Source organism: Cyanistes caeruleus, chromosome 13 (genome assembly GCF_971803275.1).
Source record: "Cyanistes caeruleus chromosome 13, bCyaCae1.hap1.1, whole genome shotgun sequence".
Lineage (NCBI taxonomy): Eukaryota > Metazoa > Chordata > Aves > Passeriformes > Paridae > Cyanistes > Cyanistes caeruleus.
The window spans coordinates 1,416,265-1,439,871 of record NC_141713.1 but is presented as its reverse complement, the minus strand read 5'-3'; the positions used below and the strand labels follow the sequence as shown (position 1 = coordinate 1,439,871).

Here is a 23,607-nt window from a genome sequence, read left to right as displayed (position 1 = left end):
TAAAACCCATCCAGTGCCACCCCTGCCAGGGACAGGGACACCTTCCACTGTCCCAGGCTGCTCCAAGCTCCATCTAGCCTGGCTTTGGACACTCCCAGGGATCCAGGGGCAGCCCCAGCTGCTCTGGGCACCCTGTGCCAGGGCCTCACCTCCCTTCCCACCAGGAATTCCTTCCTCACATCTTCATCACTGCCAGCCCTGCTCCAGCACCAGGAAGCCAAAAGCAGGAATGCCAACACACAGGACAAAAAAAAAAAGGCAGAGATGTTCCTTCACAACTGCTGAATTGTACTGTTCTTGTTGTTCTTTTTAACTTACTTGGATGTCCCTCTTTGTTTTGATTAGGTGTGGGCAACAGACCTTGACCTTTGCTACAGTGACCAGCTGGCCCTGACTCGGCTCCTGTTGTACCTGACAGATGGAAATCTGGATTGTGGCCTGCAAGGACCTCTGGGATCAAAGGAGAGCAAAAGCCAACAGCTTCAGCACGAGGGGACAAAACCTGTAAGCAGTGATGTGGTCCCAAATATAATCCTGCATGGAACAGCCAGTTCATCTGCTCTAGAGGAGCTGAATCTGATCCCTTCAGGTTTTAAGCTGCTACTCTTGGATTTTACCTTTATTCAGGTTAATAAAGCCATGGGATAACAGCACAGTAGGAGTTAAAGTGGAACAATCCCATCCCTGGAAGTGTCCAAGGGCAGGTTGAACAGGGTTTGGAGCACCTTGGGATAGTGGAAGGTGTCCCTGCCACGGCTTGGGCATGGAATGGGATGGGCTTTAAGATCCCTTCCAACCCAAATATTCTGGGGTTCTATAAAATGGGAAGAAAGGTCTTTAGAAAAGTCAGCATAAGAAGTGTATGTCTGTGTACATACACATAGGGATAGAGAACAAAAGCTGTTTGCCATATTTTGACAGAAGATTCACATCTCCCTTTTTTCCATCCATAGAGGAGGGAATGTATCACCATTCCAAAAATGTCATGGAGCTGTAATTTAGAGGTTAACGAGCTCTTGATCCATTGTTCTCGTCAAGCAACCACTTTTAGTTGGAGAGAAGTAAATTACATCTGATTAGTCCCTGTAGTCCAAGTTTTAGAAATGAAAAGTAATCGAGTAGCAACTTTTTTTTTTTAATTAAAATTCTGTCAGAATGAACATAAATTGTCATTATATGCTTTATTTTTAATTCTTTCTGTATTTCTTCGATTTTTATCTCCTAAAGAGTTAACTACAAGACTGCAGTCTCCCAGGAAAAGAGAAAAAGAAACAAACCAAGAGACAAATGTTTTTACTGCACATGATCTGTAATGAATGATTAAGTAAAACACTTTGTGTAAAATTATGATGTTAATAATGATTCTGTCCCTTTTAATTTATTAGATATTCTCCATGCTGGTAGGGTTGATTTTGATAAAACGGAGCAGCCCCGGAGTTTGTGCGAGGATTTTATTTTTAGAACTCCTTCTTTGAAAGAACAAATTTCCTAGATACTGCTGCTCCTGTAATTATGTACAAAACCAATCACTCATTATAGTTAGGATACATTATCTTCTAGACAGATGAGGCTAAATAAGCAACACATTAATAATTCATCCTGCAGTTCATTATGCATGTGTATGCATGCTTTGTAGCTGAAATAAGCACCTCATCAACCTGATGCCAACCCTTAAACAATAGTTCTGTGTTATTGCAGCCACATTCAAGTTTACGCTTGTTAAACTGCTGCTTGGATTATTTTATCAAGCATTCATTTATTTGTGGTCCCCTACTGCAGAGAAACAGATTTTGGAAGCTCCTTTTTTAAGTTAATGACTTGAGCAATGGGTGTTATTAATTCTCAGAATATTATAAACATGATTAATTTTCAGGCAGAGATGTATTAGATCAGGATTTCAGCTATGTCAACTTAAATGAGTCAACGTCAAAACAAATATCATTTTAGGGGAAATACTGTAAATTACAGGCTTTGATGTGCAGTGCCCCTGCTCCCAGGGAAGAGTCCAACATTAAAATAACACCAGGAAAGCCCTGGTTTAGAACAGCTCTGCTCAGAGCTCCTCAAAGCAACATCTCTGTTCTTCTGGCCTGAGCCAGAGTTTAAATTTGATGCAGCACTGACCTTTTTCCAAGGGGGAGAGAGGGCAGGGTCAGGTGGGATATTGGGAATAAATTCCTCCCTGGCAGGGTGAGGGTGCCCAGAGGGGCTGTGGCTGCCCCTGGATCCCTGGCAGTGCCCAAGGCCAGGCTGGATTCAGTGCTCTCACGGGGCTCAGTGACCACTGAAGCTGTGAAAACACCAAAATGTGGTTCAGAAAGAGCAGTTCTGTGGATCTGATTTATCACACAGGGGTTTATGGAAATGTCTGTGTCCAGCAGAGCCTGTGAGGAACAGGAATTCCTCCAAATGGAGTCTTACTCCACACTGAATGCACTGGTAAAAAGCTGTTTATAGAATCCCAGAATCCCAGGGTGGTTTGGGTTTGAAAGGCACTTTAATCTTATCCCATTCCACCCTCTGCCATTGCAGGGACTCCTTCCACCATCCCAGGCTGTTCCAAGCCCTGTCCAACCTGGCCTTGGACACTTCCAAGGATCCAGGGGCAGCCACAGCTTCTCTGGGAAATCCATTCCAGGATCTCCCCATCTCACAGGGAACAATTTCCTCCCAACATCTCACCTTACCCTACTCTCTATCAGTTTGAAGCCATTTCCTCTTGTCCTGTGCCTCCATCCCTGGTGAAAAGTCAGTAATTTAGCATTTAGGTTCTGATGCAGAGCAGTGTGAAAATGAGGAATGCTGGCTTGTTCTCTGCAGCCTGCCCCAAGCAGCCCCCGGTGTGCCGTGGCCAGCAGCCAGCTGAGACATTCCAGCCTCTCAGGGATCTCCTACAACCTTCTCCTCCACACCTGTAAAGCTCGTGGGGTTGGATTTGACCTCCAGGTATGAACAGGAAAGATGAGAAAATGTGAAATTCCTTCTGCAGAAGGTTTGTTTGTAAATTATTTTATGAGAAAACCACTTCTGGCAATGTAAATCATAAGTCATGGAATTGTTAGGGTTGAAAAAGGATTTTAAGATCATTCAACCATCAACCCACCACCCCAATGTTCACCACTAAACCATGTTCTCAAATGCCACATACACCTATTTTTCTTTCAGTTTAAGTGTGTGTAAGACTTTAAGGGGTTAACTTGCTTCTTGATTAAAATAACTGTTTAAGGAGATAATTTTTAAGTTACTTTTGACCACCTCTTACTGCTTTGAAACCCAAGGATTTGCTCTGGAATAGACTCTGCTGTATTTACTGTGTTCTCTGCAATAGGTTGGAGCAATAATCTATTGAAACTGAGCAAGAATTCCTTACACACAATTCCAAACCAGCCCTTCTCAGCTATGGGTGTGTACTGTAACACATTTATTGCAATTACCACTCCTTCAGGAATAAATAAAGCAATTTTGTCTTAATTAACAGGAAAAACAAGGAACAGTTTTTGTGTTGTATGAAGACCAGAAGCGACACAGCCTGGGAATGATGTAAGTGTGGACTGTCCCTAACCCGAGGTGACAAACACCTGGGGACACTCTGGGACACAGTTTGGGAATGATGTAAGTGTGGACTGTCCCTGACCCAGGGTGACAAACACCTGGGGACACTCTGAGTGTGCAGGGAGTGACAAAGGCCAGGCAGGGAATGAACAGCCAGAACACCTGACTGTCACCTCCTGCTCACAGAAGTGCCCTGACTTCTCCCAGGCTTGGCTTTTGGGAGAGTTTTGGGGTGGTTTTAAGCATTTCAGTAATAAAAGAAGGGCAGGAATGTGCTGAGCCCAAGGGCTGGTGGCACTGCAGGCTCAGGACCAGCTGGAATTGGCTTCAGGAGAGCTGCATTCCCTGTCAGGAGCAATCTCTCCCATGGATTAGCACAGGCTTACTCTTCCAGTCAACATTATTAAAAACCTGACTTCCACCAGGCAAAGGAGGGTGAGGTTTAATACCTTTTTATATTGTTCTTGCCCATGTTTCCTGCCAAAATAAGATGTAATAAGTGAGGAGCTGAAGCGTTCTGCTCTCAGCCTGTTCTGTATTCCTTTGATGCTGCAGCTATTTCATTAATGACCTGGATAACAAAACAGCTTCTTCAAGTGCTGGATGTGTCTGCACAGTGTTCTGGAGGGCAGGAATAGAATTCAAAATGATCTCCACAAATTGAAGGAACAATATGAGAAATCAAATTAGGTTTGGTTGGAACCAGGTGGAAGAAATTACATTTAGAGAGCAGTAATGAATATGAGGAACAAGGAGGTTTTGGGAACAGGATCTGTGAATCAAATGATGTCCTGATCCTGTGGAAAAAAGTAAATGTGTGTCCTGGGAGATGCTGGAAGAAATCCTGCTGTTCTGTGAGAGGGAGGCAATGAAAATGTTTAGAGCTCTGGAGAGCATGACTGACATGGAAAGACTACAGAGGAGAGGGAGGGCAGAAATGGGATCTGCTAACGATCTCCCAGCACAGAAGAAGCCTCTGCAGGAAGGAAAAATCTGATTTTTTGGTAGTAGGACAAGAAGAAATAAACTCAGCTTGCAGCAAAGAGGATTCCTGTTGTCTGCCATCACATTTTCAGTGCAATTTCATAGCCTTAATTGGGAAATAATTTCAAGATTGTAGGAGCTGGAGCTTATAAAATAACTGAAATACCTGAAACATCTCTGAGAATTACCCATTTTATTCCATCAGAGATCTGTGGTCGATTCCAGTTAATGAGGCACATTATTCCTCAGTGTAATTCCCTGTTCCATAAAGTGTGGAGAGTCTGCGTGTACCACTGGGAAACCAAAGCCTCAAAAGCTGCAACAATCTCAGAAATGTTGATCCTGCTGAAACGTCTTTCCCAATTTTAGGCTGAAGCAACAGTTTTCCCCAACTAATGTGGGTGTTTCAAGTGTGCTGCTGCCTCAGTCCTACCTCAGCAGTCACCTTTTACTTGGAGTAGCTGAAACCTCTCTACTTACTTCTGCTAAGTTGATTAATAAAAATTATTTATTACACAAATCCTTTCCGTTGACAAGTTAAAATGGAGCCTCATCTTTCATATCTCCCTGAAGATTTTCACCTTGTGAGATTGAAAATCCTCATTAAATTCCAGCACCAGGCAGGCACAAATGAGAGGGCGATTGTTTTTAAGCATGTGAAGGGAATCATTGGTAAACTCATTTGTTTGGATATCATTAACAGAACAATTGGAGAGGATCTCCAGGGGGTCCTCCTGACCTTTGCTCGCAATCTCTTCATCATCCATCAAGAAATATCAGCACCTAATATGCAAGGCGAGACCAATTTTAAGGTGAGGTGTTAATTAACTAACGATCCTGGTTAATTTCTGTACAAGGCCTGCAAATACCTCATGCTGGATCATAAACAAGTGCTAAACCATTCCTTTTTTATCACTGGCTGTGTGTGGTTTACAGTGTCTGGGTCAGTGTAGTCGGTCTCCCACAGAACCCGTTAGTTAAATTTAAGTTTGAAACTTTTTCTTTGAAAAGAGACATCCTTGAGCGTGAAGTTATTTGTAATCTAATGCTCCTGAGTGTCCTTTGGAAGAGCAAAGGAGCTGTTGGCACTGCCTCACACAGTTCTGTCACAATTGCCTGATTTATTTTAAAGGGACACCATCAAGGTAAGAATCTTAAATTAGAAACAAATTTCTCAGTTGATAATAACTGCTTGGATTATTAACACTGATTTCTTCTAAGCAGGCAACCACTAATCCATTCGTTCCCATCCCTCACCCCACCATCCATTTCCCAAAGGGATTTTGTTCCCAAATTTTCTCTGCTTTTTGAGTGTCCCCATCCCTGGACGAGGGGGGAGGACAAAGCAGAGGGGCTGCTCACGCTGGGGAGGTTCCCCCAGCTCTCTGCCAGAGCAGCCAGGAAAGCAATCACAGATCCAACCCCGTGCCCTGGAACAAACCCTCCTGACAAAGCTGATTTTGGATTCCAGAGAATTGCTCAGGGACTTCTTTTGCTGAGCTGCATCACCTTTAACTTTATAAAAACTTCCCAGGATCCTGGCTGTGTGTGTTTTGTGAAAGGGGAACGCTGTGTCAGATTTGTATCTTCAGTCATGTCACATAATTTATAGCAGATTCTTTCCACCCTGACTGGATTTTCAAGTAGAGTGTGAAATGACAGATTTTGGGGAAGACATAATTAAATTTCAACCTGTTACAGAATAAACAACAAGAAAAAAAAATCCCATTTTTCAATATGAGGGGATGAAAAGCAACCACTGAAGAAAAATATAAACTTTTCTTCATTGTGAGTGAACATATGTGAAATAAAACACCTGTTAGTTAATTAGGAGTACAAATTGCATTTTTAGTTACCTGGGATTTGTACATATTTACTAATAATTCCCCCAAGTGTCCCCAAAGTAATATTAAATTTAATTGGTGCATCCTGTCCCGTGTAACCCTGTTACCTGTTCAAGGCAGGCACTGCCAGCTGTGCACCCTGGCTGCTGGATTCCATTATAATGCCCATTAAATAACTTGTATTCCTGGAATCTGTTACAGATGGCAATTCGAGATATTGAAGCAATTCTAGGAGTTACAGCAGAAAACAAACTGGGATTGGAAGAAGAGAAACCTCGGGAAGCAGATGCTCTGAAAGAATAGTTAACAGAAAATGTTCAAGTGCTTCATTCCTTATGCTTCTGGAAATGCTTCCTCATCTGTAAGAACAGGTTTGGTTTTCCTTCTGAGCTGGTGCGTGAAGTAACATTAACTGAGAGAAAATCTCCGTGATTCCTGGCTGTGGCAGTGGGAACATCCCACCTTTCTTGCTGAAAAGCACAGGATCATCCTAAGGCTGCTCATGTCCCTGTTGTCACTCCTGAAGTTCAGCATGTGGGTTAAAAATCTGATTAATGGGCTCCTGCTGCCTTTGTCACTCGGAGCAGGAGATCCACTGAAAAGAGCCCTGAGAGCCCAAATTTTCCAACAGGCTGTGGGCTGAAATACTGAACACTGAAAGGCAGGAAAGGAGGTCCAGGGTTAGACCTGGCAGAGACAGTCCAGAGGCCACCAGGATGAGCAGAGGGATGGAGCAGCTCTGCTGGGAGCAAAGGCTGGGAGAACTGGGATTGTTCATCTGGAGAGGAGAAACTTTGGGGTGACCTCACTGCAGCCCTGAAGGGGCTACAGGAAAGATGGAGAGAGACTGCTCAGATGGACCTGGAGTGCCAGGACAACGGGGAATGGCTTCAAATGGAAGGAAATTTGGGTTAGTTGATATATTAGGAAGGAATCCTTCCCTGGGAGGGAAGTGAGACCCTGGCACAGCTGCCCAGAGCAGCTGGGGCTGTCCCTGGATCCCTGGGACTGTCCCAGACCAGGCTGGATGGGGCTTGGAGCAGCCTGGGACAGTGGGAGGTGTCCCTGCCCATTCAGGGGTGGAATGGGATGAGATTTAAGGTCCATCCCAACCCAAATTTATCCTATGGTTCTTTTGCCTATAAATGCCTTAATTTTAACCCCACTTTATCAGTAATCCCACATTCCTCTGCAGAGCCATCTCTAATGTTGTGCTGATTTTTCTGCTGTCTAAAGACTTTTGCAGCAGTTCTTTTATGGTCATTTTCAAATTATCAGGAAGAACAGTAACAGCACTAATTCATCAACAGAATTCCACTTGCACTATGATTCCTGGAATTCCCTGACTTTTGCAGGTCTGTCCATCTGTGTTTTAGATACTGGTGATCCTTTTGGTCACAGTTGCTGTGTACTGTTGTTAAAGGATAATATTATATTTGTAAAATTACCTTTATCCATCAAATCATTAATATCCCAACAGACAACACATTCCACATTTTACTATGGAAGAGCAGATCTCATTGAATGAAGACTGTTATCCTAGGAATTGCAAGTATCCTTGGAATTACTTCCCAAAAAGCTCAGGCAAAACCAGTTTTAACACAAACACTAAATGAGAGTAAGCAGTTGCATGAGATCAGCACCCAGTTTTTTTCTGACAGCAAATCTTCGATCCCTCAGCATGAAACATTATTTTTTGTGGAATTTTTACCTTTTCTACTTCGGTCACAGAATTAATTCATTGCAGATGAAAACATTTGCATAAATTCCGATTCCTGCTTCAAATCAAAATCCACAGGAGTATTTTTAATTCCTGGTTTTATCGCTGTTCTACAGCAGTGCAGTGTTGGGTTTGGATACTCCAGAGGCCACAGAGATTTTTCCCAAGGTGGAATTTAGCTGCACTTGAGCTGGTTTGCAAAGGGTTAAGGAAAAGGAAGCCTTGATCCAAGCCAGAACAACATAAGGTCTGAGAGGCTCATTAGTTCACTGGCACTTAATAGACTGCAGTGTCCTAGGAGGAAATGAAACCTGCACTTCCTTCTGCCTTTGTTCTACCCTGACAAAAGAAAACTGTACCTGTTTTTGCAGGAAACAAGCGACCTGAAAGTTCCCGTGGTGAGAGAGATTTCTCAGCCTGTGCAAAGTGTGAAATGTATTTTGAGGAGGGGGGAAAAAAAAAAGTTTTTAATTACTACTAACACTTCTGAGCCTTGAGCTGATGGAAGGATTGAAACTGCTTTCACATTCAGCTCTCACATCCAGTCTCACATTCAGCTCCCATGCTGCTGGTGCCAAAAATGTGTGTTCTTTTAGCAATGCTGCAGACTGAAAATGAAATTATAACATTGGTAAAAAGTCAGGAATGTAATTCTCTCCACACTACTGCATTATTTATTCCCACTCATTAAAAGGGTAATAGAGTTGTTGAACTGTAGACTGAAATTCCAAACATGAGCTGAGAAGAAAACAGAACAAGTGTGAAGCAAAAGATTAAAGGTGGCCCAAGTGTGGCTTCTCATCAGAAACTGCCCCAAAAAATGCCAGATTTGGGCAAAAGCTGGAGCTGCTTCCTCAGCTGCAGGGAGTGGAGGAATGCTCATGGAAGGAGGTGAGGGACAGCAGGTTTGGCAGCAACTGCAGAGGTTGCAGACAATTAAAATAAAGGATTTGTGCTCCCCAGGAGTCAGAGCTGGAAATGGAGATGTTTAACTGGCAGCACTTGGTGGATTTTGTTTCAGCCAGAGTTTAGTGTAGCACAGACCTCTTCAGGTCAAGAGCTACCTGGAGCTGATGACACTGGAAACTGGGTCTGCTGTTCTAGGTAGTTGGGTTTAAAGCCCTGGATAAAAAAGGAAAAAAAAAAAAGCTTTTAGTCCACATTTCCACATTTAGAATCACAACTTGGAGCAAACCTAGCAAAAAAGAAAAAAAGCAGTTTATCAACACAACCACTTCCAGATGTCTTCTGAAATGAAACGTTCACCTTCTCTCTTTCTTGGAAGATCTCCAGTACCTCAAGATCAGGAGAATTTACCACCTTAACCTAGGGTAAGGTAATAAATCCCTGGATTTTTAAGGCTATCCTTAAACATTCCTATCAAATCCACTTAACAATGGGATACTGTAGATCTGAGGCACCCCCTGCTACATTGTACAGATCCTCTGTGTTTTATTTTATACTAGACTTTGTTATATTGAAGAACAAAAGATGAAGAACTACAATCATTGACAACCTTCATTAATGCAATTAATGAAATACAACAGCATTGCATCACTCTTCAGGTTCAATACTTTATTTCAGCCCCTCAGCACAGCACAAGGTTCCAACTTTTCTATCTTCAGCCACTGTTATCACTACTAAGAAAGATATCAAAGCTAAACTGTACGCTCTATTAATTATAGGGAGGTGAAATTGAAGGGGAAATTTGTTGCTGGTGATGATTAATAATTACTTGTTCTACACACATGTAGTATAGTGAGTAAACGGCATATTGTTGGGTAGTAATTGATTAATTAACATGTTCATACTAGATAGCTCAATGGTCTAAGATTGCTGAGTTTGAGATACTGCTTGCAATTATTGAAAGAAAAAAAATGCTTCCATTTCTCAGTTTTCTGGACTTTTTCCACCCTCTCAATCAGAATGCTAAATGGTTCAAAACCTTAGCTTTTAATTAGAAAAACGGAACATAGGCTGTGATTTTAAAATATTTCTTTTGAAGGGGTCTGACACTTGATTTTAGGGAGGTCTGCTGGGTAAACCCAGTGCAGCGGGATATTCTCTCCTGAGCACAGGTGAAGCTGGGTGATGCTGCAGGTGCTCCCTCAGCACGTCGGTGTCAACAAAACTTTTCTAAAAATGTAATTGTCCATTTTTTTGTGATTCTCCCACTCCTCCCTTGCTCCACGCAGGGCTCAGGGTGACCCATCCCCTCAGCTCAGCCTTGGTGTGTCTGTCACTGAGTCCCAGGATCCCTGAGGTTGGAAAAGCCCTCCAAGACCATCGAGTCCAGCCTGTGACTGACCCCCAGCTTGTCCCCAGCCCAGAGCACTGAGTGCCACCTCCAGGAATTCCTTGGACACCTCCAGGGATGGGGACTCCAAACCTCCCTGGGCAGCGCTTTCCAATGGCTGACCACCCTTTTTGTGAGGAAATTCCTGCTGGTGTCCACCCTGAGCCTCCCCTGGTGCAGCTTAAGACAATGTCCCCTCCTGTCAGGGAGCTGTGCAGAGCCAGAAATTCCCCTTAATCCTTCTTTTCTCCCTTTCCCAGCTCCCTCAGCTGCTCTAGGGGCTCCAGCCCCTTCCCAGCTCCGTTCCCTTCCCCGGACACGCTCCAGCCCCTCAGTGATCTCCCTGAACCGAGGGGCCCAGACCCGGAGGCGATTCCCTCTCCATTCCCGGGAGATTCCCGTTCCATTCCCGGGCCTCTGTCCCGCTCGGTTCCCCGGGCGATTCCCGTTCCATTCCCTGTCCGTTCCCGGGCCCATTCCCGTTCCATTCCCTGTCCGTTCCCGGGCCCATTCCCGTTCCATTCCCTGTCCGTTCCCGGGCCCATTCCCGTACCATTCCCTGTCCGTTCCCGGGCCCATTGGCTCTGGGTTCCCGGCCGGTTCCCGCCCCCGGGCGGCGCAGGCGCGGAGCGGGCGCAGGCGCGGAGCCCCGCGGGATGCGGGCGCTGCTGAGGCGGCTGCACGGCGCGGCCGTGGCGCTGTTGCTGTGGCGGGGCCCGGCCCCGGCCCGTCCCGCCGCCTCCGAGGTGCTGAGCCAGCACCTGCGGCAGCGCCGCCTGCCCCACTGGACCTCGTTCTGCGTCAAGTACAGCGCGGTGCACAACGACCAGTTCGGCCTCTCGCACTTCAACTGGCCCGTGGACGGCGCCAATTACCTGGTGCTGCGCACCGGCTGCTTCCCCTTCATCAAGTACCACTGCTCCCGCTCCGCGCCGCAGGACCTGGCGCTGCAGGACGCCTTCTTCACCGCCCTCAAGGTGCTCAACGCCGGTGAGTCCGGCCGGGCTCCGTGAGGGGCGGCCTGAGGGGCCGGGACGGTGGCTCGGACCGGGCAACTCCGCCCCGAGCCCTCTCCGTCTCCTTTCCCTTCTCTTTCTCCCTCTCGCTTTCCTCCTGACCTTCTCTTTCGCCTGTCCGTCTCTGTCTTTCCTTTTCCCTCTCTTTCCCTTTTGCCCTTGTCTTTCTTTGCTTTCCCCATTTCCCCTGTTTCATTCCTTTCCCCTCTGTTTCTCCTGTTCCTCTCTTTCTGTCTTTTCCCCTTTCTTTCCTTTCCCCTCTCTATCTCCTATTCCCTTTTCTCTCCTTTCCACTCTCTTTCCCCTGTTCCTGACTTTCCTTTCCCCTTTCTTTCCTTTTCTTTCTCTATCCCCTGTTCCTCTTTCTCTCCTTTCCCTTCTCCTCCTCTTTCCCCCTCTCTCCTTACTTGTGTCCCTCCTTTCCCTCTCTCCCTGTCCCCCCGGCCGGGCTCAGGAATTCCCGAGCTGTGGCCGCAGGGCAGGGGCAGATCCGTGACTGGAGCCTGGTTCAGGAGAGGATTTGAACCAATTCGAGCTGCTCTGCCCGCCTGGGACAGCCACAGATCGGATATCTCGGTATTTAAACAGCTCAAGCCTTCGGTGGGGAGCGTTTTCCAGCTGGAAATCCGGGTGCCCTGGATTCTGTCCTCTAAACACTCCTGAAGTTAAACTTTCAGGCAGTGTCTGATAGGACAAGAATTCTGATCCAGGAATAATCAGGCTGCTTTGATCCTAATATGCTGCTGGAATATAAATCTTTAAAATAAAAAGGCTTTATCAGTACCTTATTAATATAAAAGTAGATATAATTATTAACATTAGAAATTTTAATATATCATATTAAGTTTCGAAGTGTATAATTTCAAAACTTTGGCTGCAAATCCGAAGCTTATTTGAATGCCAGCAGTGACAGTGCCATAACATTTGATATGTTCTTTAATTTTGTATTTAATTTTTCACAATTTCCTTTACTTCACAAGTCTTCAGTGGCTTTTTTTAAAAACTTGCGTGCAGGTCCTAATTTTCTGATCTTTCCAGAATTACACAGTGAGAAGTTATGATCACAAAGATTGATTTTTTAGTAGCACCTTTAAATATGATTTTCTTTTTCCCTCCACCCAGTCACACCTTTATTTTTCTCACAACTACTCTTCATGTCGCATATTTAAACAATTATAAAACATGGTTAAAAAGGCAATTTATTTCCCTCAGAATCCTGCTTGAAGCACTTAGCTTCAAGCATGTTAAATTTGGTGTTTCTGAATTCAGGGCCTAAATCCACCTCTGTTTTTCCTTTTATAATAAATAGAATATTGTCTGCAATAGTGTGGGTTTAGTATTTGGATATATAGATATATATTTTAATCAGTAGAAATCACATGTACATGGCAATGTTTCACTTCTTTCATCCTGTTTTCTTTTTCTAATAATTCCTGCATATTGCTGCTTCCTGCCTCGTGTCAACAGGAAAGGTGTTAAGCAACGACTGCTGCATTTAAATAAAGACAAAATTCTTCTAAGGCAGCTTTTCCAGGAATGCCTTCCCTCTCATTTCATTTTGGAGTCCCCATTCCTCACTCTGATTTCCCTGGCTCGCTGTGGTGTGTGTAACATGTTTTTATCTCTCCTTAGGCATCCCAACTTTACTGTATGGAATTGGCTCCTGGTTCTTTGCCCGTGTCACAGAGACTGTTCACACCAGCCATGGCCCAGTCACAATTTATTTTCTAAATAAAGAAGATGAAGGAGCCATGTACTGAACTGATTATCTGTCCTCTGGTGGGCTCTGTGCTACAAACACCTGCTGCCTTTGACTAAAAACAACTGAAAAACTTGGTTTTTACACTGTGTTCTCATTCTGTGCTGTTTCAGGAAGCTGTTGGGACTTTGTGGTCGTGAGAGATTTATTTTTGCAGAGATCTGTGAAGTTGAAGAATTAGAGTTTCTGAGGGTATGTCTGGAAGTCAGGGACTGCTGGACAAACCTGTGATGATTTAAAGAGATGCATTTATCAACTTGGAGAACTGAATTGTGGCCTGTGGGCAAGGAAACTGTGAATTTTCAGAAATCTTTTCTCCCTGAAAAGATAAAGCTGCTCAAGTGTAGATCCTGTCTAGGTATTCCATAATGAATTAATTGTCTTAGGTGTAACTGTGATTGAATCTGTGATCACAATCACCTAGAAGAGCCTTTGGGGAAAAAAAAGAACAACCCCACCCTAAAAGAAGTGCAAAATGGCTGTATCACAGTTCTTGAAATGAAATTTAAATAAAATATCCAAAATACATTTGATGCTTGTATCTTTTGCAATTCTTGAGCTCCAGCTGTGTGTTGTTATTTTTCTTTTGATTGTTTTATAGGTAAGTACAAAATCTAAGCAATGTAAAAGGTTTAGTCCTCTGTGGTAATTGACAAATTGCTGGTGTTTTTAATTAATGAGGAGAATACTACAAGAATATCTTGATTTTTGGATGTAAAATAACTGATTTCTCCAGGTGTAACCAAGCACAGCTTCAGGCACAAACAATGACAACATGACTTCCTATCAGCTGGAAACCTGGGCAAAAAGAAGATGCTTTTGGGGAACTCTTTGGATATTGAAAATCTGGAATTATGGAAACAGGAAGACCTGTACAGGATCTATTGCTGGTGCTGGGATTTAGTGCCAGCAATTAATGCTGTCAGTTCCAAATGCCACGGCTGGTGATGGAAGTTGGTCATTCCAGTTTTCATAAATCCAAAAATAAATGTTAGACGGGTAGGGGCTGTTTTGAAGGGTAATCACTTTTCCTCAGTAAATGATTATCATCAGTGTAATGTCATTTAAATACTTTTAAACTTAATTCCAGGTAATAGAAGCGTTTCCCACTCAGTGAAGCAACACGTGGCTTTTCTAAAAGCAGCACTGAACACTTCAATCAGAGAAGTGCTTGCACTGTTAAATTTTGAATTCTTGCCACAAGTTAAATGTCTCCAAGATGAAGAGATGGCATTACAAGAGCCCTCATTAATAAGAAAAATTGCAGTTAGCATTTTCCTAGAGCTGATTTTCACTGCAGCTCATAAGTTTAAAGTCAAATCCTGCTCCTTCATTGCCACAGAGCTCATCAATACCTGGCTATAAAGGTTTAGGCTCAACACAAGGTTGATAAAATGGTTTTTAATTACCAGACCATAAATAAAGCTCTTCATTGGAGCTGCAGCTCGTTTGATTTCTGATAATGGGCACTGCTGACTTTGCTTACCTGTTTTCCAATAAATGCAGCACCACCCCCCATCCTGCCAGTGATGGGCAGGGCTCCTTGGAGAACATCTCTGACAAACTGCCCTATTGATTGCTGCAATTCCGTGCTGCTTGCAGCATTAAATAGAGCCCTGATCTCTTGTTCAATGATCTCACTGTGTAACAATTAAGCAAATGTAATATTTTCTTGTATTACATGAAAATCAATGGACCTCTTGCTCTTGGGAAGTTGATGGTGCTAAAGGATGAACTGGGAGATGGCTGAGGGCACAGAGCGAATATGGGATCGCTCCTTCCTTTCATTAAGGCTCAAGGGGCAGCTCCTGCAGTTCTTCAGAGGGAAAATGAGCTGTTTGTAAGGATAACTTGAGTTATTAAATCACAATGAAATCATTTGCATGGATGGATATAAACCCACTTGCTTATTTTCAAAGGTAAAACGTTTCATCTGACATTCACTCTTGTTTTGCTGTGAATACCAACTCCTTAGCATCTATTCTTTCAACTCCTTAGCATCTATTCTTTATCTCTCAGGTTTTGGCCTGAACACAAGAAATGTCTCAAAAATTTCTGCAGCACTCAGGAATAACTGATCCACAAAATGCCCCTCCTGGCTTTGGACAGATTTGATTTGAAATAAAGTTGAGTTCCCCTTGCAAGCATCGCCTTAATTATCCCTTTGCTGATGTTTAAATGAGGGAGAGATGACGTCCCAGAGCTTTGTTTCACCTCCCTTAACTACTCCAGAGAAACAAAACCCCGAGGATCAGGTGGCTCCTCCTTGTAGCACCTCTTTAAATAATAATGATTATTGGGGGCACCTGAACCTGGAGGAGCTGCTGGTGTCACCCCTGGGCCGGGTCAGCGGGCTCGGGTGTCCCAGTTAAACTCTGCTACTGTAAATTAATGGGAAATGCAGCTGCTTTGCTGAAAGATCAATGTCCAATAAAGGCTGCACAATCAAATCTTGTTGCAATGATTGAGGTGCTTAATTGCCTTTCAAAGATAAGGTGGTAATCAACACACGTTCAGCTGATCTTTTTTACCGCTTCAATTACACTCTAATGGCAGAGCCAAGGCAGGATCTTTAACTACTTATACTTATTAAATCTTACGTGTCCTCTGAAAAATTACTTAAGCCACACAATCGATAAAACCCAGCTCTTAATTACTATATTTCACTTTTAGACCTTTTTGTATGCTTGATAAATGTTTCGCTGGAGACTAATGAGTTACCCCAAGAAAAGCCCTTTTCTGCTCTTGGCTCCTCCAAATTGTGGTCAAACTTTGGTGGGTTTGTTTGTTTTCCTCAAGTTTTGGGGCTGGTGATGCAAATGTGGTCCAGGCAGTTCATTTTATTTAAATATTTTTAGATTTAATATCACTCTTTTTGTTGATGAGCTAGCTGTGGGTGGACCCAGTTCAACACAGAGTTCTTAACTTTTTTTCCCCCCTCACTGTAAATTAATTCTGGATTTAAAGATTGGATGGGAACTCCTAAATATTTATGATTAGTACTTTGATATTGCCTGAAAAATCAGTTTTTGTGCTCTTTTCCTGCTCCCCTCTCTTTCCCTGGAGCAATATCCAGAGCTTTTCTCCTGCTGACCTTCCATTGACTTGGGCAGAATTTAAATCTGTCCTCACCTTACCTTGTGTGTTGACCTAAATCTCCTCACAAACCATAATTATAGATCTCCCTGATCTATGTTATTATTATTGAATGAAATTTAGGGATTTTTTTAATAGTTGAATGCCCTTAGGCCTCTGGTTTAGAGCAACTTTTCCTGAAACAAAGGGGATTTTGCTTCATGTATTATTTACTGTGGCCATTTAATTTATATTGGCTTTTGCTGTAACCCCTTAATCATGTTCACTACAGAAAAGTAAGTTAATAATTCTGAGAGTTATCTCCATTTCTTTCCCTATTTCAGGAAATAGAAGTCATGATTTAAATTTTGGGCTGTATTTTTCAGTTTAAATACACCTAAGAAAAAGTGGCAGCTTCAGCATTGCAGCCAGGGAATCTAGAATAAAAATTGTCACTAATATATTGTAAGTTTGCTTAAAAGATTTATTTTACTTCTGGAATAAGATGTTAATTTTGCATTTAAGTCCTAAAAAGCAGAATACAGACAACTTAGAGGGATTTTGATAGTAATTGCATCACTTTAAGCACAGTTTATGAGCCCTGATGTAGTTCATTATAAAACAAATTTATTACTTGCAGTGATATTAATAATCCTAATAGAATTAAAAGTGGAAAACATGATTAAAAGCAGTCCTTCAGACAAAAACTCTGATCAAGGGAACTTTCAAGTTTAAAATGGAAATATCAGATTAGAACACTGATTTTTTGAACAAGATTACAAAGTCAAACCAGGTTTTTTTTTTCCTTAAAAGAAGAAATGCCATTAGATGTGACTTGTACATGCTCAGTGATTCATGGACCTGCTTATCTACTTGGTGAGGTATGAATTATTTAGGAAGAAAAATCACAATAATTTTGTTGTTACTCAAGAATTTATAGGTTGACAGAAAAACAATTATGCAGCCCCTGGAGCTGGTCTGAAGGGGTACAGGAGCATCATTAACCACACACGGTCCGACTGCTGGAGTTACCTTGTCACTAATCTGCTTTTTTCCCCAAATTTATTCATAATTTAAAGCAAAAACTAAGTATTTACTGATTTAACCTACATCAAGTTTACTGTTGTTGTGTTTTCTTTCAGTCCAAGGCGAGTTTACTGAGAAAAAGAAGAGCTTTAAAAATCTGTTTGAGGCCAGTGAATTTCCCTGTGAACCGAAAATATGATGAATTTATTTCCTGATATTTGGGTCCCAAAAAAATCCTTTCTCATTCCAGAGAAACTGCAGAGTGCCTGGGAGGGGCAGTGGGAAGTTTTAATGTCATTTTTAAGGAATCTGGATCTATCCAGGGTGCACTTGGTGAGACTTTCCAGGAGATGCATTTCAGGGAAGAATATCTTCAGAAAGCCTGGGCACTGCTGACCTATTTTTCACAAGCCTGAGGGAATTCGGTTTGCTGCACTCACAGGCAATTGAAAGGAAAGGAAAAAAAAAAGGGAATTTCACCATGGTATGTTATTTATCAACATGGAAAGTTAGGTATTAACATCTTTCCAAAAAGACAGGAGAATGTGTGCTCCTGAAACAACCATCAGCTCCTGTTTTCTCTAGGAAACTGAGAGTTTGTCCTTTGTTATTTATAATTCCAGCCTAGAAACTGGTGCAGAGAAATTGAATTTGGGGAACCAAGGGCTGGCACAGAGATCCTGATTCCTCCAGGTGTGTTTTATACTCTGGATCAGAGGTAAGGTAGCACAGTTACTGTTAATATCACTGTTAATATTTTCATAGTTCAATGGGAATTATTTAGCCTGTTCCATAATAAAGACACATTATTCCTAGGTCATAGCTGGAAGAATTCTAGGAATAACGAGGTGAATGGGGGTGCTGGGTGAGATCCAGAATGAAATCACAGCACTTTCTGTCTCTATCCTCAGCATCTTTCCTGTGCCTCTGCCCTTTTATCCGAGGGGATGAGTGCAGGGCTAGGGGAATTGGGAATCCTGATGCTGGTTTTAATTCACTGCAACTCCTGCTGGGAATTTTTCACCTGATCCTCTCCTGAAATGAGCTCCCACCTCCCTCCTCGGGGCGAGGAAAACCTGAATCCACACCCTGGGACAGGGAATATTCAAGGGCAGGGCCAGGGGAGGCAGCTCTTGTTTTCCTCCCTCTTCTTTTGACAGAGCTCTGCTGGAGGGACCCAAAATTCCATTTCAGGATGTTTGTGACAGAGCAAAGACAGAAAATTGCTCGTGTTGGGCAACTTCCTTTGCAGTGGGAATTGAACAAGTAATAACTCCTTTCCTGACTTTTGGAGGGCCCTGCAAATTATCCTGCTAAGCAAATCAGTGCCAGACAGCATTTTTCCATCCTCACTCCTGCGAGATTATAATGATTTTCCTCCCCTCCTGTGTCAGCACTCTGCTTTTGGCTGGAAATAAATATTTATTTCCTTCCTGTGGCCACCTCTGGATGCTCTCAGTCCTCTCCAGCGGCGCTGGAAAGCAGCAGAGAGCAGCAGCACACTGCAAGTGGCAGCTGCTGGGAGCCACCAAGGGAGGATGTTTCCCCCTCACAAATAAAAACCAGAATTTACACAAGTTGTGGGCTTCACCATCCCCTAATTAAAGCATCCACACGTGGTTCCTTTGTGGATTTGGGGTGGTGTTTCCTTGTGGGTGAAGAGTAACTGTGGAGGTGTGGTTGGGAATATTGTGTCATGTGCTTCGTTATTTTTTAATGGGGATTCTGGAATCCTTGTACTGGGAACTTGAACTTTTTAATGGGAGATACTCAGGCTACTCAAACATAGGACTTTAAGAATATTTTATATTAAAAATTGTGTTGTCACAACACCCAACATTAAGGAATAACATATGAAAATAAATGTTGATGACATCTCATAGCAAAACTTCTATAGGATGATAAAATAAATAGCAATGATTTGTTTCAAATGGTGTATTTCAAATGAAAATTTCTGATTAAACTTGGGTTTTAAAGAAGTCTGTGGCAAACCCAAACCTTTATCAATAAACTTGTGCTCGATGTGCTGTACTTCTTAAGATACAAAAACCCTTCAAGTTTGATTACACAAATCAGAATGGGGGATTAAGGTTATGATTAGCCCTGGAAAATCGACGTAATATTTATGCAAATTTGGCAAATTGAGTTGGTTTTCCCCATAGTCTCATAAATGAAGAAGACATTTTAGAAAAATTGCACTTCCATAGAAATTCCATCATTTTGTGTCCTATTCTTTAAAATTTAATAGAAAATGAATCTGATTGAAATGGAGCTGAGTGAAAGGTACACAGGGACTGCAGGTAAAAGGTTCATTTGAGCAGAAAGACATCTGTGTGGGCACCACCAGTCCCTTAGATCCTTAGGAGCTGGGGCTCTATTAATTTTTAGTATAGGAACTAAATTATAAAGTTATTGAACAGAGAGAGAATTTATCTCTGTTAATGGCCATTGAATTTTTTTTTTTTTTTCCTCAAGCTCAAACAAAGTAGAATTCGAATATGAAGAAGCTTGAAGACGTTTCAGGAATTAAATATACCTCCCATTCCCCCCCTCTAAATTGATAAAATAACTCAAATAGTCCAGTTTGTCAGAGATGATAATGTGAGAGAGTGTGATAAAATGCACAGATCAATAGCCCACAATTGAGATTAATGCTGTTCTCTTTAAAAGAAGAAGGAAAAAAAAAAAAAGTGGATTGTTTTATGCTGCAGAGCTGTGTGGAGCTTTCCCTGTGACTCGTGGCAGTGAAAAGCTTCTTCTAAAAGCTGAATTTGGTGTTTTGTGATTGCAGAGCTGTCAAAACACGTTCTTTGTTGCTGAGGTGGACAGGGATTTCCTTCCCTCAGAAAGATGGATCGTGGTTTGGACAGGGCTGATTTTACAGACGGGGGGAACTCGGTGATGCCAGAATTGTACCTGGACATCGGCTCTGGAGATCTGGGATGCGCAGGAGCGGTGAGGAGTGGGACAGCTGCTGGCACAACTGCTCCGAGCTCCTTCCTTCACCTGCTCAGGCAGGTGCTGGGCTGTCCAGAGCTCATTCCCAGTGCCCCTTCCAGTGCCTGTTCCCATTCCCAGTGCCCATTCCAGTGCCCATTCCCAGTGCCCATTCCAGTGCCTGTTCCCATTCCCAGTGCCATTCCCAGTGCCCATTCCAGTGCCCATTCCAGTGCCTGTTCCAGAGCCCATTCCCAGTGCCCATTCCAGTGCCCATTCCCAGTGCCATTCCCAGTACCCATTCCAGTGCCAGTTCCCATTCCCAGTACCCAATTCCAGTGCTCGTTCCCAGAGCCCATTCCCGGTGCCCATTCCTGGTGCCCATTCCCAGTGCCATTCCCAGAGCCCGTCCCCAGTACCCATTCCAGTGTCCGTTCTTGATGTCCATTCCCAGAGCCCATTCCTGGCTCCCATTCTTGATACCCATTCCCGGTGCCCATTCCCGGTTCCCATTCCCGGTTCCCATTCCCGGTTTGCTCTGCAGGGACACCGAGGCAGGGATGTGCAGAGCCGGGCACAGAGGCTGGGACAGACCTTGGGGGTCCCCAAGTGTCCCCTTCGGACATCCCCGGACACTTCCAGGGGCAGCGATTCCCTGGGCAGGTTATCCTAGCACAGCTGGCACTGTCCGTGTGTGTGTTTGTGTCTGTGTTTGTGTGTTTGTATTTGTGTGTTTGTGTGTTTGTATTTGTGTGTTTGTATTTGTGTGTTTGTATTTGTGTGTTTGTATTTGTGTGTTTGTGTTTGTATTTGTGTGTTTGTGTGTTTGTGTGTTTGTGTCTGTATTTGTGTATTTGTGTGTTTGTATTTGTGTGTTTGTGTGTTTGTGTTTGTGTGTTTGTGTTTGTATTTGTGTGTTTGTATCTGTGTGTTTGTGTGTTTGTGTGTTTGTATTTGTGTGTTTGTATCTGTGTGTTTGTATCTGTGTGTTTGTATCTGTGTGTTTGTATCTGTGTGTTTGTGTGTTTGTGTTTGTATTTGTGTGTTTGTGTTTGTGTTTGTATTTGTGTGTTTGTATCTGTGTGTTTGTGTGTTTGTGTTTGTATTTGTGTGTTTGTGTGTTTGTGTTTGTATTTGTGTGTTTGTATTTGTGTGTTTGTGTTTGTATTTGTGTGTTTGTGTGTTTGTATTTGTGTGTTTGTGTTTGTATTTGTGTGTGTTTGTGTTTGTATTTGTGTTTGTGTGTTTGTATTTGTGTGTTTGTGTTTGTATTTGTGTGTTTGTGTTTGTGTTTTTGTATTTGTGTGTGTTTGTGTGTTTGTATTTGTGTGTTTGTGTGTTTGTATTTGTGTTTGTATCTGTGTTTGTGTGTTGTGTGTTTGTGTTTGTATTTGTGTGTTTGTGTGTTTGTGTGTTTGTATTTGTGTGTTTGTGTGTTTGTATCTGTGTGTTTGTATTTGTGTGTTTGTGTTTGTATTTGTGTGTTTGTATTTGTGTGTGTTTGTGTTTGTATCTGTGTGTTTGTATCTGTGTGTTTGTGTGTTTGTGTTTGTATCTATGTGTTTGTGTTTGTATTTGTGTCTGTTTGTGTTTGTTCGTGTGCCATGGCACAAGCCGGACCGAAGCCCGGAGCCTCCCTGGGAAGCCCGAGGAACTCTGCAGCGCTTCCAGCGGGAACCGCAGCCCGGCCCGGCTGGATTCGCCATTTGGCTGCGCTTTTCCTGCCAAAACCCAAGGCACAACGAGCGCAAAACAAACACAAAACAAACAGCGGAGCGCCGGGGCCGCCTCCTCCCGCCCACGGCGCCTCCTCCTCCTCCTCCCCCCGCTCCCATCCCCTCCTCCCGGGGCTCCGTTTTGGTTCCGGGGCAGCGGCTCCTTCCTGCGGGCGGGCGGTGCAGGCAGGCCCGGCCCGGCCCGGCCCGGCCCGGCCCGGCAGCATGTGAGCCCGCGGGGCGGGGATGCTCTGGCTGCTCTGCGGCCCCTCCGCTGCCATGGACAGCCAGGCGCTCGTCATCCGCATCAAGATCCCCGACGGAGCCGCCGTGGACTGGACCGTGCACTCCGCGCCGCAGCTGCTCTTCAGGGATGTGCTGGTGAGTGGGTCCGGACGGGGACCGGGATCCCCTGCCAGCCCGGGAATGGCACCGGGACCCCCGGGAATGACACCGGGATTACCCGGGAATGGCACCGGGACCCCCGGGAGTGGCACCGGGACCCCCGGGAATGGCACCGGGATTACCCGGGAGTGGCACCGGGACCCCCGGGAATGGCACCGGGACCCCCGGGAATGGCACCGGGATTACCCGGGAATGGCACCGGGATCCCCGGGAATGGCACCGGGACCCCCGGGAATGGCACCGGGACCCCCGGGAATGGCACCGGGACCCCCGGGAATGGCACCGGGATCCCCGGGAATGGCACCGGGATCCCCGGGAATGGCACCGGGATCCCCGGGAATGGCACCGGGATTACCCGGGAATGGCACCGGGATCCCCGGGAATGGCACCGGGATTACCCGGGAATGGCACCGGGACCCCGGGAATGGCACCGGGACCCCCGGGAATGGCACCGGGATTACCCGGGAATGGCACCGGGATCCCCGGGAATGGCACCGGGACCCCCGGGAGTGGCACCGGGATCCCCGGGAATGGCACCGGGATTACCCGGGAATGGCACCGGGATCCCCGGGAATGGCACCGGGACCCCCGGGAATGGCACCGGGATCCCCGGGAATGGCACCGGGATTACCCGGGAATGGCACCGGGATCCCCGGGAATGGCACCGGGACCCCCGGGAATGGTACCGGGACCCCCGGGAATGGTACCGGGACCCCCGGGAGTGGCACCGGGACCCCCGGGAGTGGCACCGGGATTACCCGGGAATGGCACCGGGACCCCCGGGAGTGGCACCAGGATCCCCGGGAATGGCACCGGGACCCCCGGGAATGGCACCGGGATTACCCGGGAATGGCACCGGGATCCCCGGGAATGGCACCGGGATTACCCGGGAATGGCACCGGGATCCCCGGGAATGGCACCGGGATTACCCGGGAATGGCACCGGGATTACCCGGGAATGGCACCGGGATTACCCAGGAATGGCACCGGGATCCCCGGGAATGGCACCGGGATTACCCGGGAATGGCACCGGGATCCCCGGGAATGGCACCGGGATTACCCGGGAATGGCACCGGGATTACCCGGGAATGGCACCGGGATTACCCAGGAATGGCACCGGGATCCCCGGGAATGGCACCGGGATTACCCGGGAATGGCACCGGGATCCCCGGGAATGGCACCGGGATTACCCGGGAATGGCACCGGGACCCCCGGGAATGGCACCGGGACCCCCGGGAATGGCACCGGGATTACCCAGGAATGGCACCGGGATCCCCGG

General features: G+C 45.0%; 3 protein-coding genes and 2 long non-coding RNA genes across 53 annotated transcripts in view; 4 read left to right on the top strand and 1 right to left on the bottom strand.

Annotated features, from left to right (window-relative positions):
• The window catches only part of IQCH (IQ motif containing H), a 71,768-nt gene extending 62,706 nt beyond the window's left edge, over positions 1 to 9,062 (top strand). For 34 of the 43 annotated variants that reach the window (XM_086849653.1, XM_086849633.1, XM_086849647.1 and 31 more), the window contains 5 exons: positions 346 to 504; positions 2,821 to 2,946; positions 3,479 to 3,540; positions 5,240 to 5,348; positions 6,582 to 9,062. In XM_086849653.1, the coding sequence (XP_086705779.1) occupies positions 346 to 504; positions 2,821 to 2,946; positions 3,479 to 3,540; positions 5,240 to 5,348; positions 6,582 to 6,683 (558 nt within the window). In that variant the 3' untranslated portion in view covers positions 6,684 to 9,062. Of the gene's footprint in view, positions 1 to 345; positions 505 to 2,820; positions 2,947 to 3,478; positions 3,541 to 4,107; positions 5,057 to 5,239; positions 5,682 to 6,581 lie in introns of those variants that run through there. The other 9 variants (XM_086849663.1, XM_086849661.1, XM_086849662.1 and 6 more) reach the window with 6 other exon arrangements.
• On the bottom strand, positions 8,184 to 11,403 carry LOC147650645 (uncharacterized). Its single transcript, XR_015275981.1, has 2 exons — positions 11,272 to 11,403; positions 8,184 to 9,222 (listed from the first exon to the last, which is right to left on the bottom strand). It is a non-coding gene; the product is annotated as an uncharacterized LOC147650645 (long non-coding RNA).
• Positions 11,020 to 13,699, top strand: C13H15orf61 (chromosome 13 C15orf61 homolog). Of its 2 annotated transcripts, XM_086849673.1 has the most exons (3): positions 11,036 to 11,386; positions 11,867 to 11,988; positions 13,045 to 13,699. In XM_086849673.1, exons 1-3 carry the CDS (start codon positions 11,053 to 11,055, stop codon positions 13,141 to 13,143), a joined length of 555 nt encoding a protein of 184 aa, XP_086705799.1. In that variant the 5' UTR covers positions 11,036 to 11,052; the 3' UTR covers positions 13,144 to 13,699. The 2 variants fall into 2 exon arrangements, with proteins under 2 accessions (XP_023789399.2, XP_086705799.1); XM_023933631.2 differs by lacking the exon at positions 11,867 to 11,988 and having other exon boundaries at positions 11,020 to 11,386.
• A 2,074-nt stretch (positions 13,700 to 15,773) lies between these two features.
• On the top strand, positions 15,774 to 19,321 carry LOC147650644 (uncharacterized). The gene is made up of 3 exons (XR_015275983.1): positions 15,774 to 15,946; positions 17,896 to 17,990; positions 18,433 to 19,321. It is a non-coding gene; the product is annotated as an uncharacterized LOC147650644 (long non-coding RNA).
• Positions 19,322 to 22,055: 2,734 nt separating this feature from the next.
• Positions 22,056 to 23,607, top strand: part of MAP2K5 (mitogen-activated protein kinase kinase 5) — a 126,793-nt gene continuing 125,241 nt past the window's right edge. For 4 of the 6 annotated variants that reach the window (XM_086849623.1, XM_086849622.1, XM_086849625.1 and 1 more), the window contains exon 1: positions 22,064 to 22,305. In XM_086849623.1, the coding sequence (XP_086705749.1) occupies positions 22,171 to 22,305 (135 nt within the window). In that variant the 5' untranslated portion in view covers positions 22,064 to 22,170. Of the gene's footprint in view, positions 22,306 to 23,607 lie in introns of all 6 variants that reach the window. The other 2 variants (XM_086849624.1, XM_086849628.1) reach the window with 2 other exon arrangements.